General features: G+C 43.2%; 2 protein-coding genes across 2 annotated transcripts in view; one reads left to right on the forward strand and one right to left on the reverse strand.

Annotated features, from left to right (window-relative positions):
- Nucleotides 1-9,236, forward strand: part of DHRS7 (dehydrogenase/reductase (SDR family) member 7) — a 39,235-nt gene extending 29,999 nt beyond the window's left edge. The window contains exons 5-8 of the mRNA XM_009891224.1: nt 638-877; nt 6,503-6,625; nt 8,066-8,281; nt 9,022-9,236. Of these exons, the coding sequence (XP_009889526.1) occupies nt 638-877; nt 6,503-6,625; nt 8,066-8,281; nt 9,022-9,057 (615 nt within the window). The 3' untranslated portion in view covers nt 9,058-9,236. The remainder of the gene's footprint in view (nt 1-637; nt 878-6,502; nt 6,626-8,065; nt 8,282-9,021) is intronic.
- A 4,071-nt stretch (nt 9,237-13,307) lies between these two features.
- Nucleotides 13,308-15,987, reverse strand: part of PCNXL4 (pecanex-like 4 (Drosophila)) — a 13,550-nt gene continuing 10,870 nt past the window's right edge. The window contains exons 9-10 of the mRNA XM_009891207.1: nt 14,356-14,542; nt 13,308-13,985 (exon numbers count right to left, since the gene is read on the reverse strand). Coding sequence (XP_009889509.1) covers nt 13,734-13,985; nt 14,356-14,542 — 439 coding nt within the window. The 3' untranslated portion in view covers nt 13,308-13,733. The remainder of the gene's footprint in view (nt 13,986-14,355; nt 14,543-15,987) is intronic.

Consider the following 15,987-nt stretch of genomic DNA (forward strand, 5'->3'; position numbering starts at 1 on the left):
CGTGTAATTTAGCTTCAGAGCCATATGAGACAAACCTGGACACCAGGCACAATTGTCTTGCTTGGTTTGTGCATAGTTTTCTTGATTGCTTGTTCAGAGCATGGAGTTAAGACTGTTGCAGTCAGATCTAACCAATATTAAGTACAACGTGCAAAACTTCAAGCTAGGCCTCTAGTCCACTGGTATTTTGATTTCACAGGGAAATTATTGGTTGAAGATTTGTTTCTTCTGTTCTTTACTCTAGTTGGTTTCTGGTTTTGCACAAAACGTATTTTCAGAGGTCACCTTGAAGGACCTGAGCGTTGTTATTTGCTACAGCGCAGTCGGGTTAAAAAATGTTGTGTGGAAAACAGCTTTCCAACTGCCAGTGTTCCTGTACAAGGAGTTAACCTTGTTTGACATCAAACACTGTGTTTCTGTTTTGTTGACTCAGCTCAGAATTAGCCAGCCTTCAATTCAAAGGGGAATCTAGTGGGGGAGAGCAGCTGCTGAAAAAGTTTCAGCAGCTGCTACATCTTACTTGGGTATGCCAGAGACAACACCAGAGGGAAGAGAATAGTCAGTTAACAGTTGCCTGAGGAAGTGCAAATGTTAAAGGAAATGTGTTATATTAATATATCATTGTATCTTTCCTGAGATTGATGTTTTGGTCAACAATGGTGGACGTTCCCAACGCTCTCTGTTTGTGGATACAAACCTGGATGTCTACAGTGCCATAATTGAACTCAACTACCTAGGTACAATCTCTTTAACAAAGTATGTCCTGAATCACATGATCCAAAGGAAAAAAGGAAAGATTGTTACTGTGAGCAGTGTGATGGGTATCATGGGAGCTCCTCTTGCCTCCGGGTACTGTGCCAGCAAGCATGCGCTGCAGGTAAGTTAAATTTCCGAGATTAATTAAGTCTTGTCGTGTAATAGACTAGCATCAGTTAGCGCTGTAGCAGAGGATTATATTCTGTGCAGAAAACATTAGTCTTCCCTGAAGTTGTACACAGAATATGTAACTTTCTCAGGTTTTGAAAGTCCTTTAAAATTAATTTGCTCTGAAACATGAAGTATCTCAGCTTCCAGTGTAGATTTATTTTCCTGACTAAAATTCAAATGCATCTTTATTGGGCCTAACTACTGCATAGTTAAATTCCAGTGTGAAACACAAGACCTTAGCCTCTGGCCTTCAAATGAAGGAATACCTAAATTGGAGGATTATGCTGTTGCATATAGGAGCCCTAATGTTCTCATCTTAATTCAGTTAGGGAGGAAAAGTCACTGGTGTGAGAGTTTTAAGACTACAGAAAATCTTTAGGACAGTGAAGTGAGAACAGTGGGTGATAAAGCAGACTACTCAGAGATAAGAATTCCTGATCTAGCTGGGAACATCTGAATGAATCTTCCACGAATCTTCTCAACAGTTCTGAATCTTGCCATGGTGTGAAGAACTGGCAGCTCATAGTGTCTTAGGAAGTTATCTTCTGTGTAACACTTAACTTTCAATATTGCTTGGAAAGAGTTTTTGAAAGTAATCTCACTTGTGTAGAAAAACATAAAAGAAGAGGTCAGAAAAGTATCTGGGGAAAAAGAGTGCCTGAATCAGAAGAATCATTTGTTTAACTAGTAAATTTATTTAGACATATTTGTCTTTCACCACTGTTTGACTTCCTGCTAATGTACATTTTGATCTCAGTAAAATAAACTTAAGCTGTGCTCAGTGATGATTTAAAAAAATGGCACCTTCTTACTCCCCGCTGGATTTAAGCACATAAACAGAGTAAATAACTTTGCTTAAGCTATGGGATCAGTATCTTCTTGACAATTTGACTGAAACTAACAAAAATGTAACAGGTGGCTGACTCTGCAAAGCCACTAGACACTTGAAAGAAGTAGCTGTAGAAGGCGGTGACAGGTCTCTGCTAATAGTTTTCAGTTAGTGATGGGGACAGATCAGCTGCTCTTCATTTGAGTGGTAGTGATGAAATTGCCCATTAGAGGCCAGCCCTTGGGTTCAGTCTCCTAGATTTGAATTAGAAGAATGCAATGAGCAGAAGCATGAATTCCCTTTGTGCTCCTTTATTAAGTGTTCTTTCAGTTGAATTATCTTTTGGGTGTGGTGTAGCTGGTCTAAGCATGGCTAATTAGTTGCATAGCACAGGGAATTCACGTGTTGCTTTAAAAAATCCCTGAACTCTGAACATCGTGTTAAGATCAAGAACATGGAAGAAGCTTTAAAGAGATAGTTTACTAAAATTTCTGGATTAATTAAAAATAAGATAACTGAACTGCTTATATCTTTGTTAGGTTCTACCTCTGCTCAATAATCAGGCCAGACTCCAAACCTCCTTTCTTCTTTCTTTCACACTAATTCTGCTAATACAAATTTGCAGATGTTAAAACATGTGATTTGTAATATGGATTTCAAAAAGACTCAGTCTGAGAGTCTCTTGTCAGTCTGGAGTTATGGCTAGATGTTGGCATGAAACCCCCAAAAATAGAAAAGCTTTTTTGAAATATCAGACTTCACCAGTACAGTTCAGGTAAAGGAAGTCGGTAGGAACAGCAGTCCTCTTCAGTAGCCCAACTCTGACAATGACGAAGAAGAAATGACTAGAGACAAGGTAGGGGAAAAGTTAAGATGAAGCATAAAGCGATGCTTTTCCTGTTGTGTTTTCCCAGCGTGTATCAATCTTTATTCTAAGATCTTAATGAAATGAAGATTGCATTTCGGCCACCAGTTACTAAATATGTGTGCCTATCTGATATGAATTCATTAACAGCCGACACAGTTAACGCTGCAATCTTAATTATGCCTTTTTTGAAAAAGTACCTCCTTTTGTTCTGTGTGGGTTTTTTGGGGGCGGGTTGTTTGCTTTTTTTTGTTTTGTTCTGTTTTTTTTTTTTTAAATAAATTTCTCTTAAATGGCAGTTGGAGGAGGAAAGAAGGAAGGAATTCTGTTAAGAATTAAAATTTGTTCTTGAAACAATCATGCTTTGATCCATGCCAACTGGAATTCTTCATAACAATGTTCTACTGATGAAATTACCCTTTATTTCTGGGAGTGCTGTAAGAGCATCAGTCCATGGGAGTCTGCATGTGACTGATGCAGTTTCTCTCCTAGTGTGATGATGCTCATGGACATCATGTGCCATTCATCTAGTTGTAATTCATATAATGGGTGGCATGTGGAGTGGATCTGAAATGGTGGCCTTCAAAATGTTCCTTAATCGGGAACTTTTCTAATAAGCACATGGACTGCACTGAGCAGCAACCACTGCTCCCTTTGTTCAGTCTCTGGCCATTAGAGGAGTTTCTAAATGTTTCTGTCGTAGTAGAAGTCAGTTCAGCCTTGCCTTCTTCAGCATCTTCTGGGATTTTGTCACTAAGCTGGAAAGGCCCAGGGATGGCTTAAAGCAGTTCTTATTCAATAGACCCTTTGTCTGCCTGTAAGAGCTGGCTTCATTATGGACTTGGGGGAAATGTTCAGATTCTTCCCCTTGCACTTGTGTTCCTTTACTGCTCCCAAATCTGGGTCTGCCTCTGCCTGAATTTAAAGAAAAGAGAGCACTTAGGAGTTCTAAGCTTCTCTTCTGAGAGGAAGTGGAAGAACTTCATAACACTTACCTTTGGATATCTGAGATAAGTGCTGGAATTAGAGAACCTGTATATACTTTAGGTAGAGCCTCCAGAGGGGACTGAGAGTATGTGAGATACTGGTCTTCAGGAGACTCTGTTCAGTGCGTATCCGCCAGGATTTCAGCTGAGCAAGTGTCCCTGGCCATCCTGTGTTGCTGGTGAAGACACCACCTCTTCCATGGTGCAAAAACTTGGTACTGCAGCACAGGGGAAGGAGGGGCCACACAAACCCCTGGAAATGAAGGGGGATAGCAGAATGGCTACAGAACAGGAACAGGAGCTTGCAGTGATCTCTGGCGATGTGCATTTCGTGTTTACAGGCTGTGCAACCTTTTAATGAAATAGCACTGACTTTGACAGTGCTGCTCAAACAACACTCTGGAAAAACGCCTCAGCAGCCCTGTGCTCGGCTACTGTGTAGACAGGGTCTCCAAAGATGACATAAGCTCGCTGGACCAGTGCTCAGATTTTGGTATCTTGCAGTTTGCTCAGGTCAGCAGGGCTCCCTTTGTAACACTTGGAGAGAAGCAGCAGTCTGAGTGGAGCGTGCCAGAGCCAGTGTGCTCTGCAGGAATGTGTCTGAAGTTGCCTACAGAGCTGGGTACTGCTGTATGCCTTGGTGTGGCTACTCAGGACTGCAGGCAGGTGCCCATTTTTAGGTAGAACTTGGATCCCAGAAGCCTCCCAGCATTTGAGCAGGTGTAGGTGCTTTGTCACAAGTGACCGAGCAATGTTTCTGGCTCCCTTTCCCTCACAGCATTCCCAGATACACACCCTTCCGCCTCCTCGACTCCTGGAAGTACATCTTGAGTTTGTCTCCTTCAGGCAAAATGGGAGTCAATTCTGTTCCTCACCAAATCACCAGGGAGCGATAGAGGAGTGTGGGCTGGGAGAGCTCTTGCTTAGTCCTGCTCATGCAGTTCAGTGTTGACGGAATAATGATTGCCCAAAGGAGGGAAGATAGCTGTGTAGGCTGCTGGTTAGGCTGTGTTTCTAGGAGAGCCTGGGCTTCCCGTCATTGCTGCAGTGAATAGGATACAAAGCATTCATGTGTACACGGAGCAGTACCACGTCTACCCCTCACCCAGGCGGCCATGCTCGCGACACATGCTGCCACCTTCTTCCCTTTGGGGTCTAGTGTCTTTTTACTCGTTACTCTTTCCTCAGCTGGACTGGTGGCACAATTTTTGTGACAGGACTGCTCAACTTGGGTGTTAAGGGGCTTTTCTGAGATAAGTGGGCTCAAGACCCCTTGGGGAAAAGAGGGATGTGGAAAGCACAGGTGGGGGCTGTAGCCTAGAGTTGTGGATAAAGCACAGCTCTATTGGTGCCACATCTGATGATGTTCACCAGAGGTGGAGGAGCCTCCTCTCAGGGCAGGAGGTAATCTAGGGGAGGGCCCAGGTTTTTAATCCAAAACAACTGGGTGGTTGGCAGCTCTGAGATGCTCTCTGGTGTGTCCATAAGCAGACTTCTGGGCACATAAGTGTCTTTGTGTTAGAACTTACTCCTCTAGAAGTTACACATCTTCAAGCCTTGATAACATGCTATGAAGATCCGATACTAGATATGGGGCCTGCAGGTACTTATAACTTGAAATACATGGTCAGGCTTTTTGCAGAATGTCACTGCAAAGCGTGGATGCAGTCTTGAAGCTGGAATTAGTCACCAGCAATTGGGAAATTGGAGCCCATGTTCTTCGCCATAGGTGTGCACCTCATTGCCTAGCTTTAGCGGATTGCCCCAGTTGACTACTTCTGTGTCATCACAGGAGCATATCTGACTGATTTTAGCCCTGTGCTGCAATTTAGTTCAGAGCTCTGGGTCAGCCAGCCCTCTTCCCAAGCTGGGTGGGAGTACAAATTATAATTTTTTACTACAGTGGGAGGAGTTTATCAGCCTGTGCTCACTCTCTGTTGTGACACAAAATTACGTGTTAGAATAAATACAGGGAACTGTTGTTAATCAGATCAAAGATAAGACATGATGTGGTGTTTGCTAAATTATAGCTCTGCAGTGCTTGACCAGCAACTCTGGTGGGAAGCACCTTCCTGAATCGATCATGTTCGCCATAATAGTTGCCGTCTAAATGTGAATTGTCACTGAGGTTAAGAAAACTTGTATCCTGTTAGCTTAAAGAAAAGAAATACTTGCAGCTTTTGTAATTATAGTTTAACTTAGATACACTAGAAGCATATTCCTGAGCTGAAATGAGATTTATGTCTATGTGTATGCAAATTTAAACCTCTGCGGTGAATTGAGTGGTAGAGAATTACTCCCTAAAATATCAGAGTGCACCTTCGACTTAATATGCTGAAAAGTTTTCCTCATTCTCTTATATAAAACCAGTGCCACTTACTCAATAGAAACAATTTAAAATCTTTAATCTCACTGCAAAGGCCAATTCCCCTGCAAACGACGATTTCCACACTATTGCAGCTCTTAACGGTTGGTGGCACTTCCACGAGCAGAACAGTGAGGCTGAGCACTTGTAGCTGTGGCTAACTACTCCAGTGGGAGCTAAAGGGGTGCAGTGTCTCCAGTAATGAGCCCCCATAATGCTTTGTCAGTGGGACTTGTCTCCCACACAGGGACAGCAGAATCTGGCTGTGGTTTAGAGAAATTATTGTATATTTGAGAAGTCAAGGATAAACTCTTCAGTGATTTATGTATCAATGATGTCTACAATTGCAGATAAAATTTTAAATAAGCCATTGAACACAAAAAGTAAAAAAAAAAAGCAGTAGGAATTACTTTTAGTGGAATATGGCTATCTTTGCAGTATAGAATTAGAATGAAAATATGTAGTCAGTTATGCCTTGCGACATGCAAAAATATGGCAAAGGAAGATGACATTACAGTCTTTTCTTCTAGGGTTTTTTTAATTCTCTTCGGACTGAGCTGACTGACTACCCTGAGATAAGTATTATCAACATATGCCCAGGACCTGTACAGTCTAAGATTATACAAAACGTCTTTACGGAGAATCTTGCAAAGGTAAGGACTCAATTCTGATGTGATAAATTCAACTTTTGCTGCAGGCCCAGTGATCCTTTCATGGTTTTCCTTTCTTTTTCTCCTCATAGCAAAAGCCAACCTCATCTTCTTACCAAAAAATGCTTTGATTGGTGCGGAACTTGTATAGTCCTGTAATTCTTTGTGGTATCAAGTCCATACCAAATGAAAATAAAGTGTGAGGGTTGCTATGCCTTCTCTCTCCCAACACATGCAATCCAAGTCTAGTAAAATTTACCGTACAGCCACCCTGCTGCAGTTTTAGGGGAAAGACCAGGATTTTCTGGACACAATTCTGCATGCAGAGTACTATCCTTTCTGCACAGGTAGCTTTTTGTTTGGCCTAGTCACGATGTCCCCTGTTCGGTTGACGCTGTTGTTGGCAAAGCTACTAGAGTCAGCTGATGCCAGGCATGCATTCTTTTCCTGTTAGGGATTGTTCAAGGAGAAAAAGCAAAACCTTACAACTGCACAATTGCTTTTAATAAAGGCTGTCTAACAAAGTAGCTGGCAAAAATTGCTACTATGATACATCAAAATATAATCTGTCCTAAATTCAGTCAATTTAAAGCTCAGGATAACCCACCCATTGTTGAATCGAGTCCTAAAAGGATTCCTGGCTTGCAAAAACTTCATGCTTCTGTGAAAGAAAAGATGTACTTTTTGAGCAATCTGGAAAGCTTGCACAACACATTCCTCAGATTTCAGCACGGCAGAAGACCTAGGAGGATGACTGAATCTAGACCAGAATTGCTTTTGCTCTGGGAAACAGAAGAGGTTGATAGAGCAATCTGTTACTGCTGGAGGGAAATGCACATAAATTGATGGGACTGTGGCTTACAGGATGTCAAGCAAGACATCCCTGCCACTGGAGAAGCCTATTGCTTTTCTCTTGTGTGAGACGGCTGCCCACAGAGCAGAGCTGGCAGGAATATTTAACTTAATGGGGAATATGGCCTCATCTACTAATGTGTTTACTGAGTGACTTGTAGCATATAATGGGGTAGGCAGCTGGGAACAGGAAAGTCCCCATTTCTCAGACCCGTCAGCTGCAGAATGGGTAGCTTGTCCTGGTACATTTATTTCCCAATGAAGTAGAAGCCATGCTGAAGCAGGGCAGATTTTGGAAATCCAATTTTTTAACCTTTTTTGACCCATCAACCAACACATTAATTAAAAGGGTGCTTTAATTAAGCATGTATGCTAAAGGAAGGTGGTAAGTGTTCCCACACTGAAGGCTAAAGGATTAGCATAGTGAGGGATGGGGTCCCCAGCCCCAGCCTGGGCTGTACTGGCTGGATTATTCTACTTGTGCAGAGTGGAGACACTGGGAGGAGTACATCTGTTGCGCAGAGCCTGACCCTTTCTCGCCCACAAACAGAAGTCTGGTTCTAATCGCTCCTCGCTGTCTCTCCCCTCCAGTCCATTGAGAACAGCGGCGATCAGTCCCACAAGATGCCAACCGACCGCTGTGTCCGGCTCACCCTGGTGAGCACAGCCAACGACCTGAAGGAAGCCTGGATCAGTGACCACCCCTATCTGGCCGTTTGCTACCTCTGGCAGTACGCACCCACCTGGGCCTGGTGGCTGATGAACAGAATGGGCAAGAGGAGGATACAGAACTTTAAGAGCGGAGTGGTAAGTTTATTCCTCTCTCTGCTCTGCTTGCCTGCTTTTTTTACTCCGCTGACAGACTGTTTAGCCATGGGAATGTTGGGATTGCATTTTGGATCCCTTTCTTTTTTCCCTCCTCGCTTCCCTAACAGCTGATGCCAGGCCAGACTCCATCGCTGCATGCCTGCTAGTCTAGAATTACCGCAGCGTGGCCACATCGCGGAACAGCGAAGTCAGTACATCGTGTAGTGCCAAAGGTCTTGCTCTGATCTTCATCACACGGGCTGCACGTTCAGCGCTCAGCATTAACGCAGAGCTGAGCTAGAAGTCACTGGTGTAAATTATTCAGTGCAGCTTGGCATTAAGACTCGAAAACATCTCCCTTGGTTGTGTCTAGTTTTTATATCAGGCACGTAATCTGACCACCTCCCAGACGTACGTTAAGCAATACTACTGTCTGTCAGGGCTCTGCCCTCACATTTACATCCCTGAAGACAGGTGTGCAGTGCAGTGTTCTGTTCCTGCAACACTGCTTGGGAGATGGTGCTTTTCTTACTGGGTTTTTGTTGAACTTGGTGCAAAAACAACATGCCAAAGTGCTCCAAAAGAAGGAAATGCAAAAATAAGGGTGGCACATGCAACTTAGTTTCCTGCTTCCACACTGTAACTGCCCGCGGTCACAAGCTATTTCAAGCAAAATAACACTGTGAGCAAAGGACTTAAGTAAGGGGAGGAAATACTGATTTAATGTACTCTCACTCCAGGATGCTGATGCCTCTTACTCAAGAAAGAAGAAGTAAGGACAAACGTGCACCAAATCCTGCTTGTGCTAAGGCTGAGAAACTTTTTTCATATTGCGTGACTGCAAAAAAAAAAAGCTTTTTTTTATCTGTTGTACCTTTGTCATCATATAACTTGACAAATCTATCAAGCTGTATACACATCTGACTAAATAAAAATCTCTTTCTAAACATACCTGTTTCATGTCAAACTCCCGTAGGCGGAACGGCTAAGCTTACAAGAATTGAGACAGAAGAGGCCAGGCAGTGTTATTTGTTTTTTCTGCTTCTGTGACATTGGCAAATACTTGGTAAGCAGGCTAAAAATTGCATACCCACAGGATCCTGTTTCCCTCACTTCCATTCCTGATGGACCTTCAGCAAAAAAAAAAAACCAGAAGTAGAAGCTTGTGAAATAAAGAGTAAGGATGTATAGTCTGTGTTTGAAGTGTTCCTGTGGGAAAAGGAGATTATATTTCATCTTTGCTATACAGGTGGTCTGAGAGCAAAATGTGTATCATTATGATGTGTATTTAGAGCTAAATCCCTTAACTTCTGGCACAACGTGTAGAACTACTTAGTCTTTAGATCTCTTAGCACCATGGCAGAGTCCACGGTCTTCTGTCTTCTGGTTGTTTCGTAAAGTCAGAGGATTGGGCAGTGTATAGCGAAGCAGTGGGGAAGGGAGAGCGCGATGGTGTAATTGTAACCCCTGTGTAGGCAGTACTCAGCTTCCCTCTGAACCTGTCGAGCATCATGGAGAGAGGAGCAGGGGAAAGCGGCTGTAGTAGAGCAGCAGATTGCTCACAGCCAAGACACTAGTGCTTGTGTCAGAGCTGACCTAATTAGGGCGGACATTGCAGGACAGGCAATTTAAGCATGAAATAGATGCTGCATTCCCAGCTCGGTCAGAAACAGGCCCTTCCATACAGACCAGACAGCACTGGTGTTCTCGGCACTGGACAGCAACAGCCCTGAGGAACCAAGGATTGTACTTTTTAAGACATTTGCCATCCCATCGACTCCCAGTTCATCCATTAGCTAAAAGTACCTCTGTAGTCGTTACTCAACTGTACTTGCAAGTCTGGTGACCTTCTTGCTGTTGACAAAGGCCTCAGTAACGTTTGGACGTACCTCAGGCCACACGCTATCCAGGTAAGAAAAATTCTTACTTGTGTCATTGAGGGATAATAAAAGAACAACCACTCATTTATAAATTACTGAAACTTACCAACCACAGCAAAGAATCAGCCAAGAGTCATGTTTTTAACATGACACTTAACAAAGATGCAAACTACTGTCTAGGAAAAAAAACACTACCAAAACTGAACAAATGATGACAGTTGTCGTGTCTCGGGCTGTTCTGGAAGAACGAAAGGTTCATTTCACTCGCTAACACACCAGTTCCTGTACTGTGGTTTGTGAAACGTGCTGTAGAGGCAGCAGTAAGTCTGCATGACAAAATACAGCACATATGCAGATGCTGTTCACAGGATGCTTTAGCTGCCATCCTCTAATCCCCTGAAGATTTGGCAGTGTGGCACTCAGCAGGCAGCTCCCTCTCCAGTTTACATGCAGCTTTATCTCCTTTTTTACTACAAAACCAGCCTAAGCTTTTGTGCTCAAAGAGGTCACTTCTATCGCTTGAGCTAAGGACAGTTGCTGCTAGACAACTAAACACCGCCCCACCTTCATGGACTGTGCTATTGCCACCACCAGCATGAGAAAGAACAGCATGGAAGGAGTGACGGCAGCGATGACAGGTGGTGAGGAAGTTGCGTCTTTCAGAGAGGAAGCAGACATTCAAGGAAAATGCAGGAAGTAGAAACTTTCCAAAAAGGAAAAAGCATTTGGCATTTGAAAACCTCACTTCCCCTGATACCTCGTTCCATTAAACTGATTCCTGTGGCTTTATGGTGCATGAATGGGACAGAGGCAGTCTCCAGGACTTAATGTTTTTTGTAAAGGCTGAAAAAAGAGAGTGAAAATTCTCTAGTAAGGATTTAAAACTCATTAAACTGATCTCATTAAACAAAGATTCTCCAAAGGCAGGATGAAGGTGTCTTACACTTTGTGTGATGAACATCACGGTCTGTAAAGCCAGCCGGCGTTGGTAAGAATTAAGTAAAGCTGATGCACGCAGCTGGTTAGAAAACAGAGCAGTTCTCAGTGGTCGCACAGGAAAATGGTGGGGGGGTCCTGTTCTAAGCTCAGCCCTGGATATTCATTCCAGTGCTAACATTCCAGCTGTAATCCAAATAGCACCGTATATTATATGCTTACGGGAGCTGCAGACAAGACCAGACTTGAGGGTGCTCTAAATTCCTGATAAATCAAAGAAATGCTCCAAAACAAACAGGACACAGTTCAAGGCTGCGCAGACAAAACAACACACTTAACCAAGGCACTCAGCTGCACAAATTTGCAATACAGGACAAGAGGCTGTAACTCGTGGTTCTGCCAAAAAAAAAAAAAAAAATCTAAAGAGGGTTACAGAAAATCGTAACTTGAATCAGGGTCATACTGTTGCAAAACATGCTGGAATGTGTGAACTGGCTTGGTGTGTTAACGAATCAGGGGCTGTAGGACGTGCTGCCTGCGATAGTGGGGACAGGATGTCACAGCCCTTTAGAGCCCAACTCCACATTCCTGTGCGTAAACAGGAATTCTGTGCATCACTAACTCTGGTCCTCCATCTGGTACCAATCGGGATCTCTGCTGGAACACCAGGGCCGGTTACCAGCAACACTTTCCAAGAAGGCTTAGTGGCAGATGGACAGAACCAGAAGAAAGGAAAATGACAACAACTCTCTCCAGTTTTCCCTCAACTGCTTTATTCGGTTTACAGAAGGCAAAGAATGAGGGCAGAAATTATAACCATTTTCAAATAAAAGACTGCTGCTGCAAAAAAAGGTAATTAAATGTTCTATGACCATACAGAAGACAAGTAGTCAGAGGCTTACAATGATGCAGGGAGGTTTAATCAGATTCAGGAAAAAAACCCAAATTTTCTAACTGCTGCAAGAGCAGCAAAGAACTGGAGCAAACTATTTGACAAGTTCATGATACTCCTGGTATTGAAAGTTTTAAATCAGATTAAACATTTGCCAGGAATATTTCCTTTGGAGAGGGAGCTGAAGTAGGTGCTCTCTAAAAGCCCCTTCCGGATCAGTTTCCCTGACTGTATTTCCAGACACAGCTCACGGCCAAACAAGGTGATTTGAGGTTACTGGCACTTTGGTATTGACACTCCCGCACGCCAAACAATCACCTTCTAAAAGTTGCTTCCATTAATGTTCTGTGTGAATTTCATCCTGTATGTTCAAGTGTTACACCATGGAGTTTGACAGGTGTTTCCTTACCACTTCTGAATTCCACTACACAGTTTGCTTATTTTTCTTTAAATCATTTATGGTCACCGATCAAAAGAAGTGGCTAACAGCCAAATAATAAGTATGCTCCAAATTATACAACGCTGGGTGTTCTAAACCAGTACTAATTCAGTTACGGAGCAGTTCCGATTTAAATTGATTCTACAGGTTAAAAGAAAGACAATTACCCTGACAATTACCTTGCTGGGCGTATGCCAGCAGTGACCACCCTGTAACTACTGATCTACAGAGAAAACACATTTACGTGCTAATGACTGGTGGTAATGAACAGGATAAACAAACCACTGGAGAGATGACCCAGAGCTGTCTTCAAGGAGACCTGTAATATTACAAACCAACTGCCAAATTCTGTTCTAACCTCTGGTATGGCTAAAAAAAAATAAATCAATTCTGGCACAGACAGCTGGATTCCGCTCCCCCCCCCCCCCCCATCTTCAAACTCTCGCTGTATTCGTGGAAGACTGGTTAGTGATGTGGACATAGGTTGCAAAAATCAATATATATCTATTTACATATATAAAATAACGTGGATATTGAAAGAAGGAAATAAAATTAACCCATTTGGACTTAAATTCCTTCTCTCCACTAATTACAGGTTTACTTTCATCAGTAGGTCACACAGGTTACTAATGTGTCAGAATGCACACTGGTTTATATAAATTCTCTTTGCCCCCAAAACAAGTACTTTGGTAAAAATCATCCCTTACAACTTTGTTAAAACACAGCTGATAACTTACGACAACTAAGGAAGATCAGCTAAAGTCATATATTAGACCAAATGCTAAAACTGAACTCCGTTCAATATAAAATGGTAAGAATAAAAAAAAAAAAATCATATAAATAGTCGTATGTACACTTTGGTTACCAACTCTATGGTTGACGGTACTACAGTGAGCTGTAACCTGTCAGTGCAAGTCACCTGTCCAACTATTAAAAATAAAAAATAATAATTAAAAAAAAAAAATCAGAATGCACCAAAAGTAGTTAATGATCAGAATTACGCTGCTCTTCTCTAAACTAGAGAAGAGAATTTCAGCATCTCCTGGCTCATTGGCCACACGGGCAATGGTGTCTCTCACATGTTCCAGCAGCAAGAAAACAGTTCAAAACTTCCTGCCTGCCGAAGGTTCTGGCTAGCACCATTTCCGTGCAAATTACCTACGCTGGCTTGGCACTGCCATCCAACGCCATTTTGAGAGTAAAATCTAATTTGTAGTGTATAAATGTAGCATGAACGTTTGATTCCCAACATGCAGATGGAAAATACAAAATAATAATACTACTAAAAAAAGTGCCACAGACATTCTAGAACAAAGGCAGATGCAGAAGTTCAGATGAATAAATGGGGTAGCCAAGAGGTGGGTCCGCAGCTTGCACAGTAAGGTTGCGCAGAAGAACGGGGTGTGCCTGGATGCTGTAACGTTCTTCATCATCATTTGTAGCATACAGCAGCTCCCAGGACAGATTTGCCCACTGACCTCGGACAGCTTCATCATTAAGTTTTCCCACTTGTACTAACAATTCCTGAAGAGTGAGGACTCGCCCAGTGTAAATTCCCTTTAAGAACAAACAGATCAAAATGTTCAGTACATTCTGTGAGCATTTTGGTTACAAAGCACTAAATCAAGCTGTGGGGCTACATGCTATCAGTATCATCCCTTTAAAAACAGAGAAGTATATAAACTAGTCTCTTCGGTTCAATTCTTCCATCTAGGAAGATAGTCATGAAATATTGCTGCATCCAAAGAACAATACGGTGTGATTTTAAACAATGGTGATGTCAGCTCCTGTCTAGTACAAGCAGACTTTGGTTGCACAGATTCCATGTTGTTCAACACAATTAAAAAGGAAAAAAAATAAAAAGAAAAAAAGCCATGGAAAAGAAAAACAAAGTTTGACCCTGCTTACTAGTAATTTTTCTTCTTACCATATTTGGGTCATGCCCCAGTGAAAAAAGGTATGGCTTTTCCTGCAGAACTGCTTGCTGCCACTCAAGGTCCGACACCAGCCCAATGTACCAATCGTTTTCATATTCTTCCAGATAATTAACCAGCTCTTTGAAGTTCTCAACTGGACCCAGGCTTGCTTTGTCAACCATAAGTTTAAAAGTGTATCTGAAAGGTACAGAAAGCCATACAGTAAGTCGTGCAGCAAAAGACAGGAGGAAGAAAGCCTCTTCAGGCTAGAAAAGGCAGAGAGGCACCATCAAATGTTATCAAGCACTAGCAACTTGGTGAGTTATTGCTTGTCAGCCGAGTCACTAGAAGTTAGTAAGGGTATGCTTTTAGCTCACCCAGATGTAAAACACATTAGCTTAAACATCCTTCATTCACCTCAAACACTGTTACCGCTCCCTGATAATGGAAAGTGCCACACATCTAACTCCATCACAGTCCTCTTAGATTATGGGGACAATGACGGGATGGGGATAGATCCGGGCTTGCTAGCAAAAAGCCTGAAAGCGGCATGCTGGCACTAGATTTGGAAAAGGAAGGAGGGGTAACCGGGCTCCTTAGGACTAAGTCTGGGGGTGGCAGAATTACAGCTTCCTCCAGCAAAAAGGAGAAGGGACCAATAGCCCAGCTGAAGTGCTTATACACTAATGCACGTAGCGCAGGCAACAAACAGGAGGAGCTGGAAGCCATTGTACAGCAGGATAATTATGATGAAGTCGCCATCACAGAAATGTGGTGGGATGACTCACATAGCTATAGTGCTGCCATGGATGGCTATAGGCTCTTCAGGAAGCATAGGCAAGCAAGGAGAGGCAGGGGGGTGGCCCTGTATGTCAGGGAGTGTTACGAATGTCTTGAACTAAATGATGGTGACAATAGGGTTGAGTGTTTATGGGTAAGAATCAGGGGGAAGGCCAACAAGGCAGACATCGTAGTTGGAGTCTGTTATAGACCGCCCAGCCAGGATGAGGAGGCAGATGAAATATTCTACAGATGACTGGGAGAAGTCTCAAGATCACGAGCTCTTGTCCTTGTGGGGGACTTGCTGGATATCTGCTGAGAATAAAATCCAGCAGGGAGGGGACAGTCTAGAAGGTTCCTGGAGTATACTGGGGATAACTTCCTGACTCAGCTGGTGAGGGAGCTGACTAGGGAAGGTGCCCTGCTGGACCTGCTGTTTGTAAACAGGGAAGGGCTTGTGGGGGATGTGACGGTAGGAGGCTGTCTTGGGAAGAGAGATCATGAAACGACAGAGTTTTTGATTCTGGGAGAAGCGAGGAGAGGGGTCAGAAGAACTGCTACCTTGGACTTCCAGAGGGCAGACTTTGGGCTTTTCAGGAGCCTAGTTGACAAAGTTCCTTGGGAGGCAGTCCTGAAGGGCAAAGGAGCCCAGGAAGCCTGGATGTTTTTCAAGAAGGAAGTCTTAAAGGCACAGGAGCAGGCTGTCCCTGTGTGCTGAAAGACAAGCTGTTGGGGAAAAAGACCGGCCTGGCTGAACAGGGAGCTAGAATTGCAACTTAGGGAGAAAAAGAGTATTTATGGCCTTTGGAAGGAAGGGCAGGCCACTCGTGAGGACTGCAAAGAGGTAGGGAGGCTATGTAGGG

The sequence above is a fragment of the Charadrius vociferus genome, unplaced genomic scaffold (genome assembly GCF_000708025.1).
Source record: "Charadrius vociferus isolate BGI_N301 unplaced genomic scaffold, ASM70802v2 scaffold308, whole genome shotgun sequence".
NCBI lineage: Eukaryota > Metazoa > Chordata > Aves > Charadriiformes > Charadriidae > Charadrius > Charadrius vociferus.